Source organism: Gallus gallus, chromosome 4, assembly GCF_016699485.2.
Source record: "Gallus gallus isolate bGalGal1 chromosome 4, bGalGal1.mat.broiler.GRCg7b, whole genome shotgun sequence".
In the NCBI taxonomy this organism is placed as follows: Eukaryota; Metazoa; Chordata; class Aves; order Galliformes; family Phasianidae; genus Gallus; species Gallus gallus.
In genome coordinates this window covers 67,841,102-67,855,970 of record NC_052535.1, presented here as the reverse complement: position 1 = coordinate 67,855,970, position 14,869 = coordinate 67,841,102, and the positions used below count along the sequence as shown (strand labels likewise).

At 36.7% G+C, this 14,869-nt stretch overlaps 1 protein-coding gene across 1 annotated transcript in view; it reads left to right on the top strand.

Annotated features, from left to right (window-relative positions):
- SLC30A9 (solute carrier family 30 member 9) overlaps positions 1-13,226 on the top strand; it is a 29,133-nt gene extending 15,907 nt beyond the window's left edge. Inside the window, exons 13-18 of the mRNA XM_015285471.4 lie at positions 98-169; positions 647-754; positions 1,861-2,026; positions 3,871-4,000; positions 6,141-6,254; positions 7,679-13,226. Of these exons, the coding sequence (XP_015140957.3) occupies positions 98-169; positions 647-754; positions 1,861-2,026; positions 3,871-4,000; positions 6,141-6,254; positions 7,679-7,723 (635 nt within the window). The 3' untranslated portion in view covers positions 7,724-13,226. The remainder of the gene's footprint in view (positions 1-97; positions 170-646; positions 755-1,860; positions 2,027-3,870; positions 4,001-6,140; positions 6,255-7,678) is intronic.
- Positions 13,227-14,869: the final 1,643 nt, after the last annotated feature.

Below are 14,869 nucleotides of genomic sequence, written 5' to 3'. Positions count from 1 at the left end.
CTGTTATGATGATGCAAAGAAAAGTCCCCCCTTTTCAAAATGAACACTTTTTTTTTGCCTGTAACTTTTTTCAGCAGCTGCTTTGGTCTCGTTTCAGCTACCCTTCTTGTTGCTATAAATGAAATCCGCAGGAGTGCTCGAGCCAAGGGTCTGTCATTTTATCAATATGGTATGTGTCCTTATAGCAGTAAGGTATGTGGTTATTTAAAACAGAATCTATTTGCTTGCATTTGCCTAATTATAGAAATAATTTTGTCCCTTCACTTCCAATTTACCCTTGCTTTATTGGTTTGTTTTCTGTTCTAGTAAGAAAGCCATTTTACAAATTAGATGATAACCTATTGATTTAAGTAGCAATACTTAAATACTCTTACTGAAATACTTGCTTTTTTTTTTTTATAAATACTGCTTTACACTTCTCAAATGTTTAGGAGAAGCTTCCACAATTGCTTCCATGATATGCACTTGGTATGTTCTCTTCATTTGTGAATGCTTTGTGAAAGCACATAGAATTCACAGTTTACAACTATATAGTTATGGAATCTTTTTGTCTAATTTGATGGTGTTAATATTGTTCATAGAGCACTATGCAGAATGTAGTAAGACTAAGATTTCCAAAGCAGTCTCATGTTTTTTGTGTATGCAGTCGTGCAGAGTCGTGATCCGAGCACCAACGTAGTGTTACTGGAAGATGCTGCAGCAGTTCTAAGCGTGGCTGTAGCTGCTACCTGTATGGGTCTGACGTCTTTAACAGGTAAAATTCTGCCTTAGATTGAGGCAAGCTGAGTTAATTATATGAACACAGAGTATTTGGCTTGTGTTGATTGACTTAAATATAGCTCTGCTCTTCTCCGATCCCTGAACTATGTGGGCTTTCAGAGGTTTATGCTGTTCTCTGATCTGGTTTCCAGTAATTTGAATTATAAGTATTAAAAAATAAAAAAATTAAGTCTGTTTTTCCCTATGTTTGTTATTAGAGGGATTAGGCTTGAGAAAGTACTTGTCCACGAATGGATCTAACTTTCTTTTGAGCTGTTTTGTTGGAAAAGCTAAGATATTTTAGAAACATGCTTGTTATAGTCACATATTTAAATTTCATATTCTACATAATTAGAGCTTCTGTAATCAGTGGTATTCAGCTGCGTGTGCCTGTTGGGGGGGACTTAAGGAAGCAGTTCTTTCCTTCCTTTTGATATGTAATGGTGTTAGTATTGTATTCTGATTTTAATGTGTTCTCTAGCAATGTGGCACACCCAAATCATGCATAATCTGTATAGCAACTGGTTCAAAAACTGTCTTTGCACAGTTAAAATGTATCGAGGGAATATTACTTCTTTGCCCCTTTTAAAGGGGCATAAAATATAAATACTGTGTTCCAGAAATGTTTAATACCTGAAAGTGCTTGAGTAGAGATTCATTGAATTGAATTGATAGGAAAGATCATGTAGGAAATCTGTTTTGTTTTCCATCAGTGATAGCTATATGATTAACTTCATAAAACAATGCTGCTTCACTGATGAAAGAACAAAGATGTTTGGCTGTGCTATTACCTGTGTTTAAATGTGTGAACTTAAACCTTCACCCAGAAACCCAAATAACTGAGCAGCGTACTCATTCATCAGTATTGCAGTAGAAAGGAATATATGATATTTTCTATGTGAGGGAGAGGAGAGACTTGAGGCTTTATCTTAGGATAGCCTTTAACTTTCTCTTGTTGACTGGTAGTAAAGAATTGCTAATGCCCAAAATAAAACCAAAAACAACACCCGAACAAACTGTGTACTCCTTTCAGTGGGAAATCTGAATTACCTGATATATTTTAGAACTGCACCATAAACTAATATGAGATGTCTTGTTTAGGAAACCCATACTATGACAGCGTGGGGTCTCTTGGTGTTGGGACTTTGCTAGGAACTGTGTCAGCATTTCTAATCTACACTAACACTGAAGCCCTGCTGGGACGATCTATTCAACCTGAACAACTGCAGCGACTTACTGAGTTACTGGAAAGTGATCCTGTAGTAAGGTGAGAGTCTTTGCAGCTCAAAAACTCTACTGAACAACAAAAGCAGAAAAATTACATTTGGGAAAAATCACTTAAGAGAAGTCTTCTTGTTTTGAGCTGGAATCTTTCCTATTGAGATTTTAGAATGTTAACTGTTACTAACTTCTGTGCTAAAGGTTTTAATAAGTGAATGCCTCTCAGATGTTCCACAGCTGAAAGGAAACTGCATGTGTGTAACAACAGCTACGTTAATTCCCAGAATTGTCACGTGACTTAATTGAGAAGGCCATGAGAAATTTAGAAGTAACTTCAAATACATGAAATACTAGCACAGAAATGATGCTGCAATGTTGCTCTTGTAGCTTGTAAGACTGTTTTAAGTCTGTGTTACTGTTAATACCAGCGTCTGGAGTTCAGTAGCAGCTGCCACTGAAGAAGTGCTGCAATAATATTATGGTATAATAGATTCTGCACATGAGATGCTTACAGAATGAACGCAGTGCTAATTTCTCTTCCTTTGGAGATTTGCAGTAGGAAATAACAAACTTACAGCTCATTGTAATTCCGAAATCTTGTATAAATGCTTTTTAAGGAGCTATTTTGGATTACTTCAACCCTATTAGCTTTAATTTGAAGCAAAACGTTTCTGGTTTTCTTATTGATCTCCAGTTGTGAATATGTTTCTGAGTAAATCAGCTGCGATATTTTAGGGTATTTATTTATTTCTTTGCTGTCAGTCCGGAGGTCTGAAGGAAAACAAACAAACGAAAGACCTCTCCTTTCTTTCAACTATTCCTGTGTTAAAGTCCTGCATCGTCAGGAATGCTTCAGAAATGCCTGAACAGATTTCAGAAATTGGAATGTTCTGCATTTCATGTCCCGTATTTTAGTCTCTGGCCTGGATGAAAAAATGTGGGAACTTAATATGCAGTGACAGTTTTAAGTAATACTTGTGTTAAGGGTAGAGTAAGATTTGTTAGGTCTAACAAGGGAAATAAAGGTAAAAGAGTTTCATTATTATTATTTTAAAGTATTGCACTGTTGAAATGAATCACAGCATGTCTAGATCTAAAGTTTATTTGTATTCTATCCCTGAAAAATATAGGGCTTTTTTGTTTATTACTTCTATTTGTGCATCATGGAACTTACGTAACAAACTTGAGTAAAGCTATGCAATAAAAAGCCAGAAGGATTCAGTTGTCCAAAGTATTGCAACATACATCTTGAAGCATCTGTTAGGGATGTTTGGATAAATAAACGTTGTCGCCGGTTACGAACATCTGTACTGTGATTAGTCATGATCAATTATTCAGTATGATCAAAAATGAGTTCCAAACACAACATCCAGAACTTTTTCGTGTGTTAATTGTGGCCTGGAATAGAAAACTCTGCAAATCACACCCTTGCAAATTGTGCCTCTAGGTAGGAAAGGGCATTTCTGTAATTGCAGTGAATCCTTCCAGTAAGAGACACAGATCAGCTCGTTGTTGCTTACCTCAGAATTGAAGGTACTTAAAGATTTTTAAATAGCTGCATGTATGTGTTTTTAATTCCAGAATAAATTATGTTTTAGAGTGGAGGAAAGCACAAAACCTTCTGTGTGGTATCAAATATGTTGAACTTAACAGCTAAAAGCTTATTTTTAAGTTCTTTTTCAAGTACTACAGGTCTAGTTCTAAATCTACCATGCTTCTTGCAGTCTGCCTTTTATTGTAGCCATCCCTTTAGTAGATGGGGATGCTTGTGTTGGTGTAGCAGGTACCTGTGGGAGTGATATTACCAGTTAAATATAAATCAGTATTTAATGGAAATGCGTGATGACAAAATGGTTTTAATACTTTCAAATTTAAAAATTATGGTTTCAGAGCAATTCACGATGTTAAAGCCACAGACATGGGAATGAGCAAAGTGAGATTCAAGGCAGAAGTAGACTTTGATGGACGGGTTGTTACACGTTCTTACCTGGAGAAACAAGACATTGAACAGCTGCTACAAGTACGTTTAAACAAAGCGACTTTGTTACTTCCAGCATTTGATTTTGCTTTGCAGCTTCAAGTATACTTAAGAATTTTTCAAGGAGATGAGACGTTAAAATGATTTCTTCATTTTGTAGCTTTGCAGATGTCTTTACTTTGTGTTAGTGTATCTGTATGCAGAATCGGAATGGTGTGCTGCTGAACTGGGCTTAGCAGGGCTTGAGTAAGAAGGAGGGCAGACCTTTAAATCAACTTAGAAACATTCTGGTGAGAATACAGTTCATCAAATAAGTGTTTTTTTAAATTGCAAGAACCTCAGACAGAGCTGGAAGCCTATCACCTACGAATAAGCATATTTTTTGGCACAGGTATTTGCCTTGGGTGCTAATGATGCAGTGGCAGTTTACGTATCTTGCTTTTCAGGCTGGACTTGAATATGGATTGTTTGCATGGTGTGATTCAGCATTTTGACAGCATTTGCATTCATCAATTAACCATCCTTAATGTCTCTGCTTCTAGTGTAGTTTAGAGAAGCTTTTTTAAATCCCTCCCTTCAGTATTGAAATGCAAAACCCCTCCAAGCTGAATTTTACATGGTAAAGCTATGAAGTCTGAAGTAAAGAATAATCTATCTAAACTACAGGGAGAATTTCAAGTAGGCAAAATCTTTTGCTTACACATCTATTTTCACAAGTAACTATTATATGCATTTGCTTGTGTAGCTACCAGATTTTTCTCTGCTGTCCTTTCAAAATGAAAGTTTGATGTCTGCGTTTTATGTCTGTCCATTAAAGATGACTTAGCAGTTATCTGAGTTTGCGTGTAATTACTGCAAGTCTTTAAGCCATTAGTGCGTGTTTGAATTTTTAAAACATGCCACCATTTAGTAACAATAAAAGTATATATGTATGTGTATGTATATATAGAGAGAGAGCAATAAGTGATCTGTTCATGTATTGGATTTCAATTTAGTATATTTTTTGGAAGGAAGAGCGCTATCAGATGTGTGCAATAGGGAACACAAGTTTGCTTGATTTTTGTATTGCCAAGTCTGAGTTGGTTTGTTTTGCTCTTGCAGCTGTTCAGTAGTACCCTTGTGTCAGCTAAGAAAACATCATTAAAGGATAGCCACTTCCAGTAGGACTCAGTCATCCATAGTCAAGGGCAGACATAACGCTTACCTCTTTGTCTGTGTTTCTTTGAATTACTAGCTTATCCTGTAATGGTATCAACACTGCTCATTCTGAAGTTGTAAAATGTATCAGTTGAAGTGCTGTCATTCAGATTAATCTCACTTCTTTGGCTTGTTAGGCTTGCCCTTGTCATAGTCCAACATCAGTGGGACTGGGGGGTATTTTTTAAGCTTATTTCAGTACATTATTAGTCTCGTCTGTCCCATTACTCTAGAACTGGAACCAAAGCTGTTGTTTTGCCGTTGTATACTCATGATGAATTGGCTGTTTTACTGAGTCTTACCAATCACCTATCTGTGCTATATTGTACTTGTATTATCTACTTTATGGCTGAGATACTGAGGAAAAATGGCTTCTGGTCAGCTTGGTTCTTGGGTATAAGAGCTCTGAGGAAATCAAGGAGTGTAACATCCTGTCTTCCTTAACCTTATTATTTCAGTTTGTTATACACTTGATCTCCTGGTCTTAATTCTTATCAGCTGTCTTTGAGTATTTTTCATATTATCGAGGAGCAGTATTTACAGCAGCTTTCACTGTAATTGTTGTGGGATTTAAGATGAGTTGGTAATGTGATTCCCAGGCTAAGCAGTGTATGGATAAGCAGGAATGCATGAAAATAATGAAAAAATATGGTATCCTGCTCTGCCAGCAAGTGATACCCTAGAAGCTTCTAGAAAATGAATGAAATTCTCTAGACTTAGTTTGCAAATAAAGGAGGAAAAGAAAACTATATGTCAAATGGAGGTGTAATGATGAGCCAGCTATTTGCATCAAATAGATATACTTCTGTGCCTTTGATATGTCAGTAGGTGATGTTTTGAAAGGAAATGGCAAAGGCAGATAGCTTTTTTCTTTTTTTTGCATTTCCATTCCTATTAAATATGTCAGAACCCTCTGCAGGGTTATTTCTAACACTATCACCACCCCCACCCTTTATTCAACCTCTTAAATATGATTTCTTGCAAGGAAATTCAGCAAGTGAAGACCCTAGAAGAATTAGAAGCGTTCATGCTTAAGCATGGTGAGAATATCATTGACACGCTGGGAGCTGAAGTAGACAGACTTGAGAAGGACCTAAAGGTAAGATTTAGCTGTTTAATATGGAATGTATATTCTGATATACTTTAAACAGTATCACTGCTTATACTTCTTGGGATTGTTTATGTAAATACAAGAGAGGAGAAGAGGTGCTCGATTTTAATGCCAACTCTCTTCAGTTTCACTGAATTCTGAACGGGAGCAAACCCTTGCTTTGTTTTGCATTTGGGTCAATTTTATTTATAGAGCACAGCTTTCATAAAATAAGACCTGTGCCCCTGTAAGTGCTAGAGTGTTCACATAACATCAGGTTATTTACAGGCAGTGAATTTTGCTCTGATTGTAAGGAAGGAAATTTCCTATTTTTTATTTTTGATCTGGTGCTCAGCGTTCTGTCGGAACTGATATCGCTGTGTGGTGAGAGCTCTAATTACTCAACTTACTCTGCTTGTGTTCAAACTGAACAGTATTCACTGCTTTTATAGGCCTGTCATAACTTTCTCATCATTACATCTTTTTTTTTTATTCTATGATTTAACTGTATTTTGGTTAATGCAACAAAGAATTGTTGCCATTTTTAAGTTCCTACTTATTTTGTGGTTGTTAATTTTACCTTTTCTGACACAAATATAGAACTGTATGTATAGTGATCGCCGGACGTGTTCAATAGTGTTATGACCATCTTGTCCCTTAATCTGGAGATTCTGCTCAAGAGCACATCTATCCTTGTCTATCATTTTTGATTAATATTCTAGTTTTAGTTTATATCCTTAGAGTGGTGCTGCTTATAAATCAAAATATTTTGGGGCTGTAATTGCATCAGCACATCCAGTTCTTCATGGCTTTTAAGCTGCAGGCTCTTGACTAATTATTTTATTAACATGAATGCTGAGGTTTGGTATAGTTGGGGATTTCAGATTCACATGGCTTTGAAGTTGGTGACTTTCAGTACACCTATCGTGGATTATACAATCCATGTAATGAAACATACAATATTGGAAAATGCATACGTCTTAATAGAAACAGTGTTTTGAATCTTCATAAATAGCTCTGATGACACATGACAAATTATTTCAGCAATTATCCATTGTTCTGGAAACTACTTGTTATATGCAAGTACATCACTTTCAGTATGTTTTATTTGGGCATCTTTTTATGTAAAAACTAATTGCCTTTTTAAAATCATAATAGCTCTTTCATACCTTATAAAGCATGAGCTAATTCACCTGTGAAGTTAAAAAGTATTTGTCAAATAAAAAGATGAGTTAGTCTTCAGAACAGTTCAAGGTGATGACTATAGTAGCTGAACCTATTCCTCATTTTAAAATCACTGATGTTACCAGAAAAAGGAATTTGTTATCCAGTTGCCAGCATCATACTAGAAATCAATTGTTTGTATCTAGATGCAAAAATGTTGAATATTTTCAATAAAAATGTAATTTTATTATTATTTTTTTTAATTTCAGCAACGAAATCCTGATGTTCGTCACGTGGATTTGGAGATACTATAGACTTAGCAGAAGAAACCTTTAAGTTGATAGCTATTTGGGAAGAAGTCATATACGTGGCTGAAAAGCTTCTGAAATGACAGTGACCTCAGCAGCATACCTCGCTTTAGCTTGCAGGCTTCCCAGACTGTTAGCTCCTTAGACTGCTTCTTTTTCTGGAAGAGCATTAGATTTGCAGTCAAAAATTTCCATGACAAATCCACTTGAAAAGCTACTTGACTTAAATTCTGCTGGAGAATCTGTCTATTTACTGCAATTCAGAACTTCAGACTTGAAGTTTAGATGGGCAAACGTAACTGCCTGAAAACATGCAGCACACTTAGTTTTTCCATTTGTGTCCCTTTGCAGTCAGTTTGCACTTCTTTAGTTTCTTTCAAGATATCATTAAAGGTTCTTGGGAGATATTAAGATTAGCTATGATGAGTTTGTTCCAGTGGAACCTGCCAACCTTAAACTAATAGTTATATTTCAGCTGTGTGATTGTTTCACAGTTTTTCTTTTCTATGAGATGAATTCCTTCGAACAGGCGCTGACCTTCTCTCAAGTATGGTGACCTGGAAACCTTTTTGCCACCATTGCAATTACCAACAGCACATCAGGAAAAAAATCAGGTTGTTATCCTCGGTGGAGTCGGCTGTATGTGGTCAGCCAGAGGATATTGGGATACTGTGAAGAAAAAAATGTAGAGGTTTCAGTGAATTTCCTCTGTTTAAATTCTGTTCTTTTTTTTTTCCCTACTTCTTCATTTTTTTCTGTGTGTGTGTAAATATCTTCAGATGTAATTTGGGAGACACTTATGGTAGTGTTTATTGAAAGTTACCTGGCATTTCTGGCTTTTTATACTTTTAATAAGCAGTATTGCCAAAAATGGTCATTGCTAGAAGATGTAAGAAATATATTTGGAGGTAATAATAGTCAAAAGTGTATTAGAAATATTTATAATTAAACACTTGAATACATTGTATTTTTTATTTATTTACTTGTAGGTATTTTCCATTATCTGAATTCTAAACTACTTACTCTGTGTTTTTTTTGTTTGTTTGTTTGTTTTTTTAAGAATTGCCCATGCTTGTCTGAGAAAGTGAAAGAATTGTATCAGTGGTCCTCAACGATCATGAGATAAGTGCCTAGACTTCATAACTTTGAAACCTGCAATTCTAGCACTATACAAAGTCAACTTAAAGGCTTTCTGCAGTGGGCACCCAAGCCCTGCCAGATTCTTCAAGAACCAGTTGTTTAATAGAGGCTGTGATTTGAAATTTAAGTGAAATAACTGAGGAAAATCCTTTGTGCACTTTAAAATATTTCAGCAAAATGAGAATTCCTCATGGGTGAGAGGTGGCGTTAAGAGCCTCCTACAAGCGTTGCAGAAAAGAATAATTATGGAAACCAATAAGTCCAGATTTGACTAAAAGCTTTTAATTTTTTTCATATTAAACGCAATTTACCAGTGAATTAGAAGAATTTATACTGGCATACCTTTTTGCAACTGAGAAGCACTTTGCTTGCTGGTCATTTTATGTAGAAGAACATTCCAGAGGTTGTTTAAAGATGAGGCATCACATAGTCTCTTTAGTATCCCTGTCCCATATTCTTCTTCATCAGTGGCTTCTTCATAGCATATTAGCTTCTTATGGCTAATCCAGAAGGCACCATTTACCTGTTTGCTCCCATTGTAGCACCCGTTAGTATATTGAAGCCTGATGATTTGAAATATGTTTAGTGAAAGATTTTAAAGGCAATTTTGCAAATGTACCGTATCAAGTAAATACTACTTACTTTAGCACATTACAAATCATTTACCTTTCTCCTCACTCTATGGTGTGAACTTCATCTCGACTCATTATGCACTCTGCTGATGTTAGTCTTATTCATGAAGAGCACTGGAATCAGATAAATGCATAACCTCTTTCCTACTTCCTAGAATATCTCTATGGATTTTGAATTTGAATAAACACTTAAATTGTTATTCCAGAAATGTTAAAAACCTGAAGAGGACTAAAACAGGGAAAATCTTCTTTCTGTGGAGAGGTTGCAGGCAGTCAGTGTGATGTAAATGATTCCTATGCTGCCATCAGTGATGCCAGCAGAATAAAAATGTTATTGTCTGCCACTTTGTTCACTAAGTTAGTAAACATTACCTAGATACTGAAGTATTCCAGTATCTTTTTAAAGAGCACACATGAGCTTATATTCTTACGGTACATCTGCTCCTACAGCTTGTAGAAATGTTTTCTTATTCATCAGAGTGTAATTCATACGAGTTCTTAAACTGAATTTCTTTATCTGAGTCAGAAGTATACCCGCGTACACAACTTTTGTTTGCGTTGCAAGAAAAAATATACAGGTCTTTCCCTCCCAGTTTTATTATTGAATATATGAGCACAATGTGTTAAATTTAAGAACCTGGTACTTGAATGCTTTGGATGGATCATAGTTGCATAGTTTGAGGATCTATTTCCATCCGGATGGTGGTGTACCACAGAAACGCAGAGAAGTTTTGGCAGTTCCTTATAAGCTTATGTATCTTGTAGTTTGGTGAAAACATTGACTCATAGGGCTTGTCAGATGGGAAAGGTAAGATAATTCCAAGTTGTTATGTTCATATATATACATATATAGATAGATTTGTAGTATGTTTTTAAAAGTTTTGCTGCTTTACTACTTGAAGAAAAAAAGTTTGAGGTATGTGGGGCCAGTGCTTAGTTTCCTGTTGGCTTTTCCTTTCCACCAGTGTTCTGCTGGAAAATGTTTTATTAATCCGTTTACATGATGGGATCCTCAGAATTGAAGAGTAAGAAGAGTGGAGGAGCAGACTTTTTTTTCATCGTCAGAAATACAATTACACGATGACTCTTTTGCGTGGCTTTTAAGCAGTACTTAAGGAGTGGGGATTTTGCTAACAATGAAGTTATATTCTACTTTTTTTTTTTCAATTAATGTTTAGTCTTCTAAATAAAAATCTGTAAAACCTGTGCTATTTGAAAAGGATTGTCTTAGTATTCCAATATATTGAGTGATCGGAATGTATTTTAAGTCAAAGTTGGCTGTATGCTGGTACATGTTTTCCTTAAAAATTTAGTTTTCAGTAAGATAAGGATAAGATTCTGAAGTGATTATCTTTGCTCTCATGAATCAGTTTAAAGCCTGAATTGTTTATATGTTGTGGAACTCAGCTTTCGTGTCATGCCCACAGCCTCCCTTTTCTAAAGCATTTGGTTAAGTGTGTTGCTGGCATTCTGATTCTACTAAGTGAAGCTTTTTCAGTTATATCCACAGGCCAGATTTTTGATGACAGATTTTTATTGCCCTCCCCTTGAAAAGGAGAGAGTACAGGGAAAAGGGCTTTAGATTTTTTTTGCCAAGGCAATGCGCTGCTTGCAATTCCATGTTCCCCTTATTTGTTGTCATTTAAGCTGACTTCTTTTTTCCTTAGAAAAACACAAACATGGAAGTACCGTAGTGAGATATGGGCTGCCTGCAAAGAGTTTTTAGTCCTGCAATTAAAAAAAATTCTCAGTTTAAGCAATCCTTTTTCTAAAGATGATCTGGATGCGTTTCTCACAAAGGAATCCACAGAAGCATATTGTCTAAGAGTTGAAAGAAAAGGATGTCATTTGGTGGTCATGTTCTGATGGCATTTTGGTTTGATGGTGTAGGACAATTGATTACTATTGGCTCCTGTGCTGCAACCAAACTTCTGTACGCGCTTAAAAGCTTACACAGCAGAAGTGAATATAGAACGAAAATGCAATTTTTTCCTAGCTTAAATATTGTGCTGCTATTGTTAATTCTGAATAGAGAATACAACATCTTTTGCAGTTTTGCTGCTTGGTGTAAGCAAGAAGTTGAGATGTACTGAAAAGATTTTTTGTGGGAGTTGTGTAGCTTAAATAATTTTTCCTTTCTTGTTGGTGAGAACAGAATAATGAAGATCAGAAGAAAACTGTAGCAGTATTACGTATAAAAAGAAATAGGATTCCAGGCTTTACAGCACAATAGTCTGATTTCTGAAAGCTGTCCCTTAAGGAACATGAAACATGCCCTGTGGTTATATGGGCAGTAGAAACTGCAGCCAGTCAGTCTTCGTTCTCAGGCTGAAGCAAAAGAAAAGATATTCCAACAAACGTGTGGTACAAAGAAGAGAATACAAGATGCTGAGCATTTGGGAGTGGGAAGAGGTCAACACGATCTAAAAAACGTGGCCAGAAGTAGGAAATGATGATCAGAGAAGAACAGTTGGAAATGGCATTTGATTAGAAGACATAAAATGACATAGGATAACATTTTCTTTTTAGCAATATTAAGAGAGTTGGCTGATTTCCTCCCCCCCCCCCCCCCCCTCACCCATCCCCCAGAAGTGAAAACTCACACAATCATAGCAAACTTGATACTCAGGGGATGGTATAATCTCAGCTGGAAGCTTTGTTGAGGAAGTGTGCGCTAGGTGAGTGGCGGTGAAGTACTTTTAATTGTGGAAGTGGGTGCTGGAGTGCGTTAAAGTGAAAATGATTGAGACACCATGCTGAAATATTGAAGAAGTGCAGCGTTGTAAGGACTGCAAAACTGTTGCAGTGGCCTGCGACCATTGTTGAATATATTAGTCTGTATTTTCAGGTTGTTTACATGTCTGTGGATATGCAAGATTTCTGGATAAATCATCATGCTCTGCAAGGGAGCTAAAGAGAACTTCCAAGCGGTAATACGAAGAGGACGTACATTTTATAAAGCTCCACTGAATACAAAATATAGCAGATCTGGAGCAAATCGGTGTTCTCAAGGACAATTTCTTTGTAAAAGCACTTATTAAAATATAAGGTCTTGGTTACTTCTCAGAAGTGTCAGACTAAGAGTAAGCCTGGTCGTACTTCTGTATTATCAGTGTTCGTAGCGCTGTTACGGGGACAAGGTGTCTACTAAAATAGTGAAATACAACTCCACACTAATATAAACTAAGTTCGATTTTTGCAACTTAGGCTGTACTTAAAGCATTTGAAGTTGTGATCAGCTGCTGATCTGAAGACAGAAGAAAAAATTATGCAATGTTGTGTAAATGATGTAAATACAAAGCTTTTTGTAAGTTTCTCTTCAAAGTAAAGACACTGCAAAAGGATGCAAGGTGAAGTGTCTGAAAAATGTCCGAAGCCTTTGGAAGGTGCGTTGGTTATTGCCAAAACTGCCAGAAAGTCTGGAAGCCAACAGTGAGGATATTCATTGGTGGTAGAACTTTCAAAGGGCGGTCTTAACATTGAAACATGTTTTTCCGTGCAGCCTCTTAATCGAAATCATTCTGTTACCCTTCTGCACCCTTCTGATGCTTGCTGGTGTGCTGGCTTTTTCATTCTCTCTTGGTTACTTCATATTAGTAAAGAGAAGTCAGTTTGATTTGTGAGGTGTAGATATTTATCTGCGTATGTTTTCTCATGTAATTATGATTGAATTTGGTACATCTTGTAAAATGTCTGGAAGCTGTAATTATTCAGTAAAATGTTCCATAGCTGGTAAAGGTTGTGTTCCGTCAATTGAAGCAATTTTCTGTCTAATTTTGAAGGTAGTCAATAACACTGGCTTTAGGCAGTTGATGGTGATTTGCCACATTTCTGAATTAAAAGTGCAGTTACGGATGCAAAAAAAGAAGTTATATCCACCCATTTGTCCTGGTCATTCAAACTGCCTTTGCAATGCTAAGAGCGTGCACTCCATATGTCACTAACCTACCCAGGGTAGCTAGGCTGTATTTATTAATACTTTCTTCTTCACTGGCAAATGTGTCGTGAATCCTATTTACCTGGATCTCCAAAGAGTGAAATTGCTTCCCCAGTACGTAGTAAGATCTTCCTGCCTGTGTCAGACACCCTTTGGTACTATGTCCAGTTTCAACTACAGTCCTGGGTCAGAGAGGTGGCTTGCACGTTGGTGTGTAGTGAAGCATACTGAGAATTTCTTCAACAGGTTGTGTTTATGGATTAGACTTGTGCAATAAGCATGAGTTCACAATACCAGCAAAGCTGTCCAAGCCTCGAGCCAGGTATCGTTCACTTGAAATCAGTGATCAGAAATCAGCTTAGAAAGAGTTTAACATACCGACTGGTTCACTGAAGGTTCTCTTTATCAGTAACAATGACAAAAACCGGTGATCTATCTGGTTATGGAAAGCACTATTTGCATCTGAGCTAAAAACAACACAAAGTGGTTGGGATTATAAAGAGGAAATACAGAAATGCAGGAAATCTGGGTGATAAAATGGAGAAGCTGTGGCATTTGTCTGAATAGGTTGTTGGTTGTCAGAAATAAGCTGGTCAAGCAATGTATTTCAGGAAAGATGAGAAGGCTGTTCTTCATCTAGACCTTGGTGATCCACCAGGTTCAGACTTACAAGACTTGGGTTCTTCAGTATGTGCAGCTGGCACTTCAGATACCAGTTCTCTGCATTCAGAAATACATCAGGTTATTGTATGACTTGTCACCCCAGCATCAATTATTACTGGGAGTGTTCCTGAGTACTCACTGCATAATCCTGTCTTCTGCAGAAGCTTTGTGACTCGAAGGACTTCTGGGAGCCAGAATTGCCAATGAAGCCAACCAACATGCAAGATATAACCTCAGTAATCAGATATTGTATGTGCTGGATCTTTCTTGATTGCTAGTTATTTCTTTTCATAGGAATTCCTCCCTTTTAATGGGTTAACTCTCTCAAGGTTCTTGAGAGATGCTGTACCTGAATATGTGTGGTGTTCAGATTGCTAATGACCATGTCGCAAACTCATTTTCCGTGCTAGAAAACATTATGTCTGAGTGGTGATTCTGTTGCCAGCGGGGTGGGGTGTGATGGGTTTTCTTTGTTTATTTTGTTCTGTTCTATTTTTAATTAACCAAACGACACAAAGTCTGAGCTGGGAAATGACAGACTAAATTTGAGGCCTTTTCTGTTTGAGGTTTTGAGGTCCTGGAGTCTGTCTTCTAGGCTGTCTGAATAGCCACGCAGATGGTCTCAGCCACTTGGAAATATTGACATCTGTCTTCTATAATGTAAACTGGAATCCTTAAGTAATCCTTTATTGGCCATTTGTGGCATCTGTTGACAGGCCATTCATAAATAACTGTGTTAGATGGTTGGTTATAAGTTGAAGTGGGTCCTTCCGGTTTTAT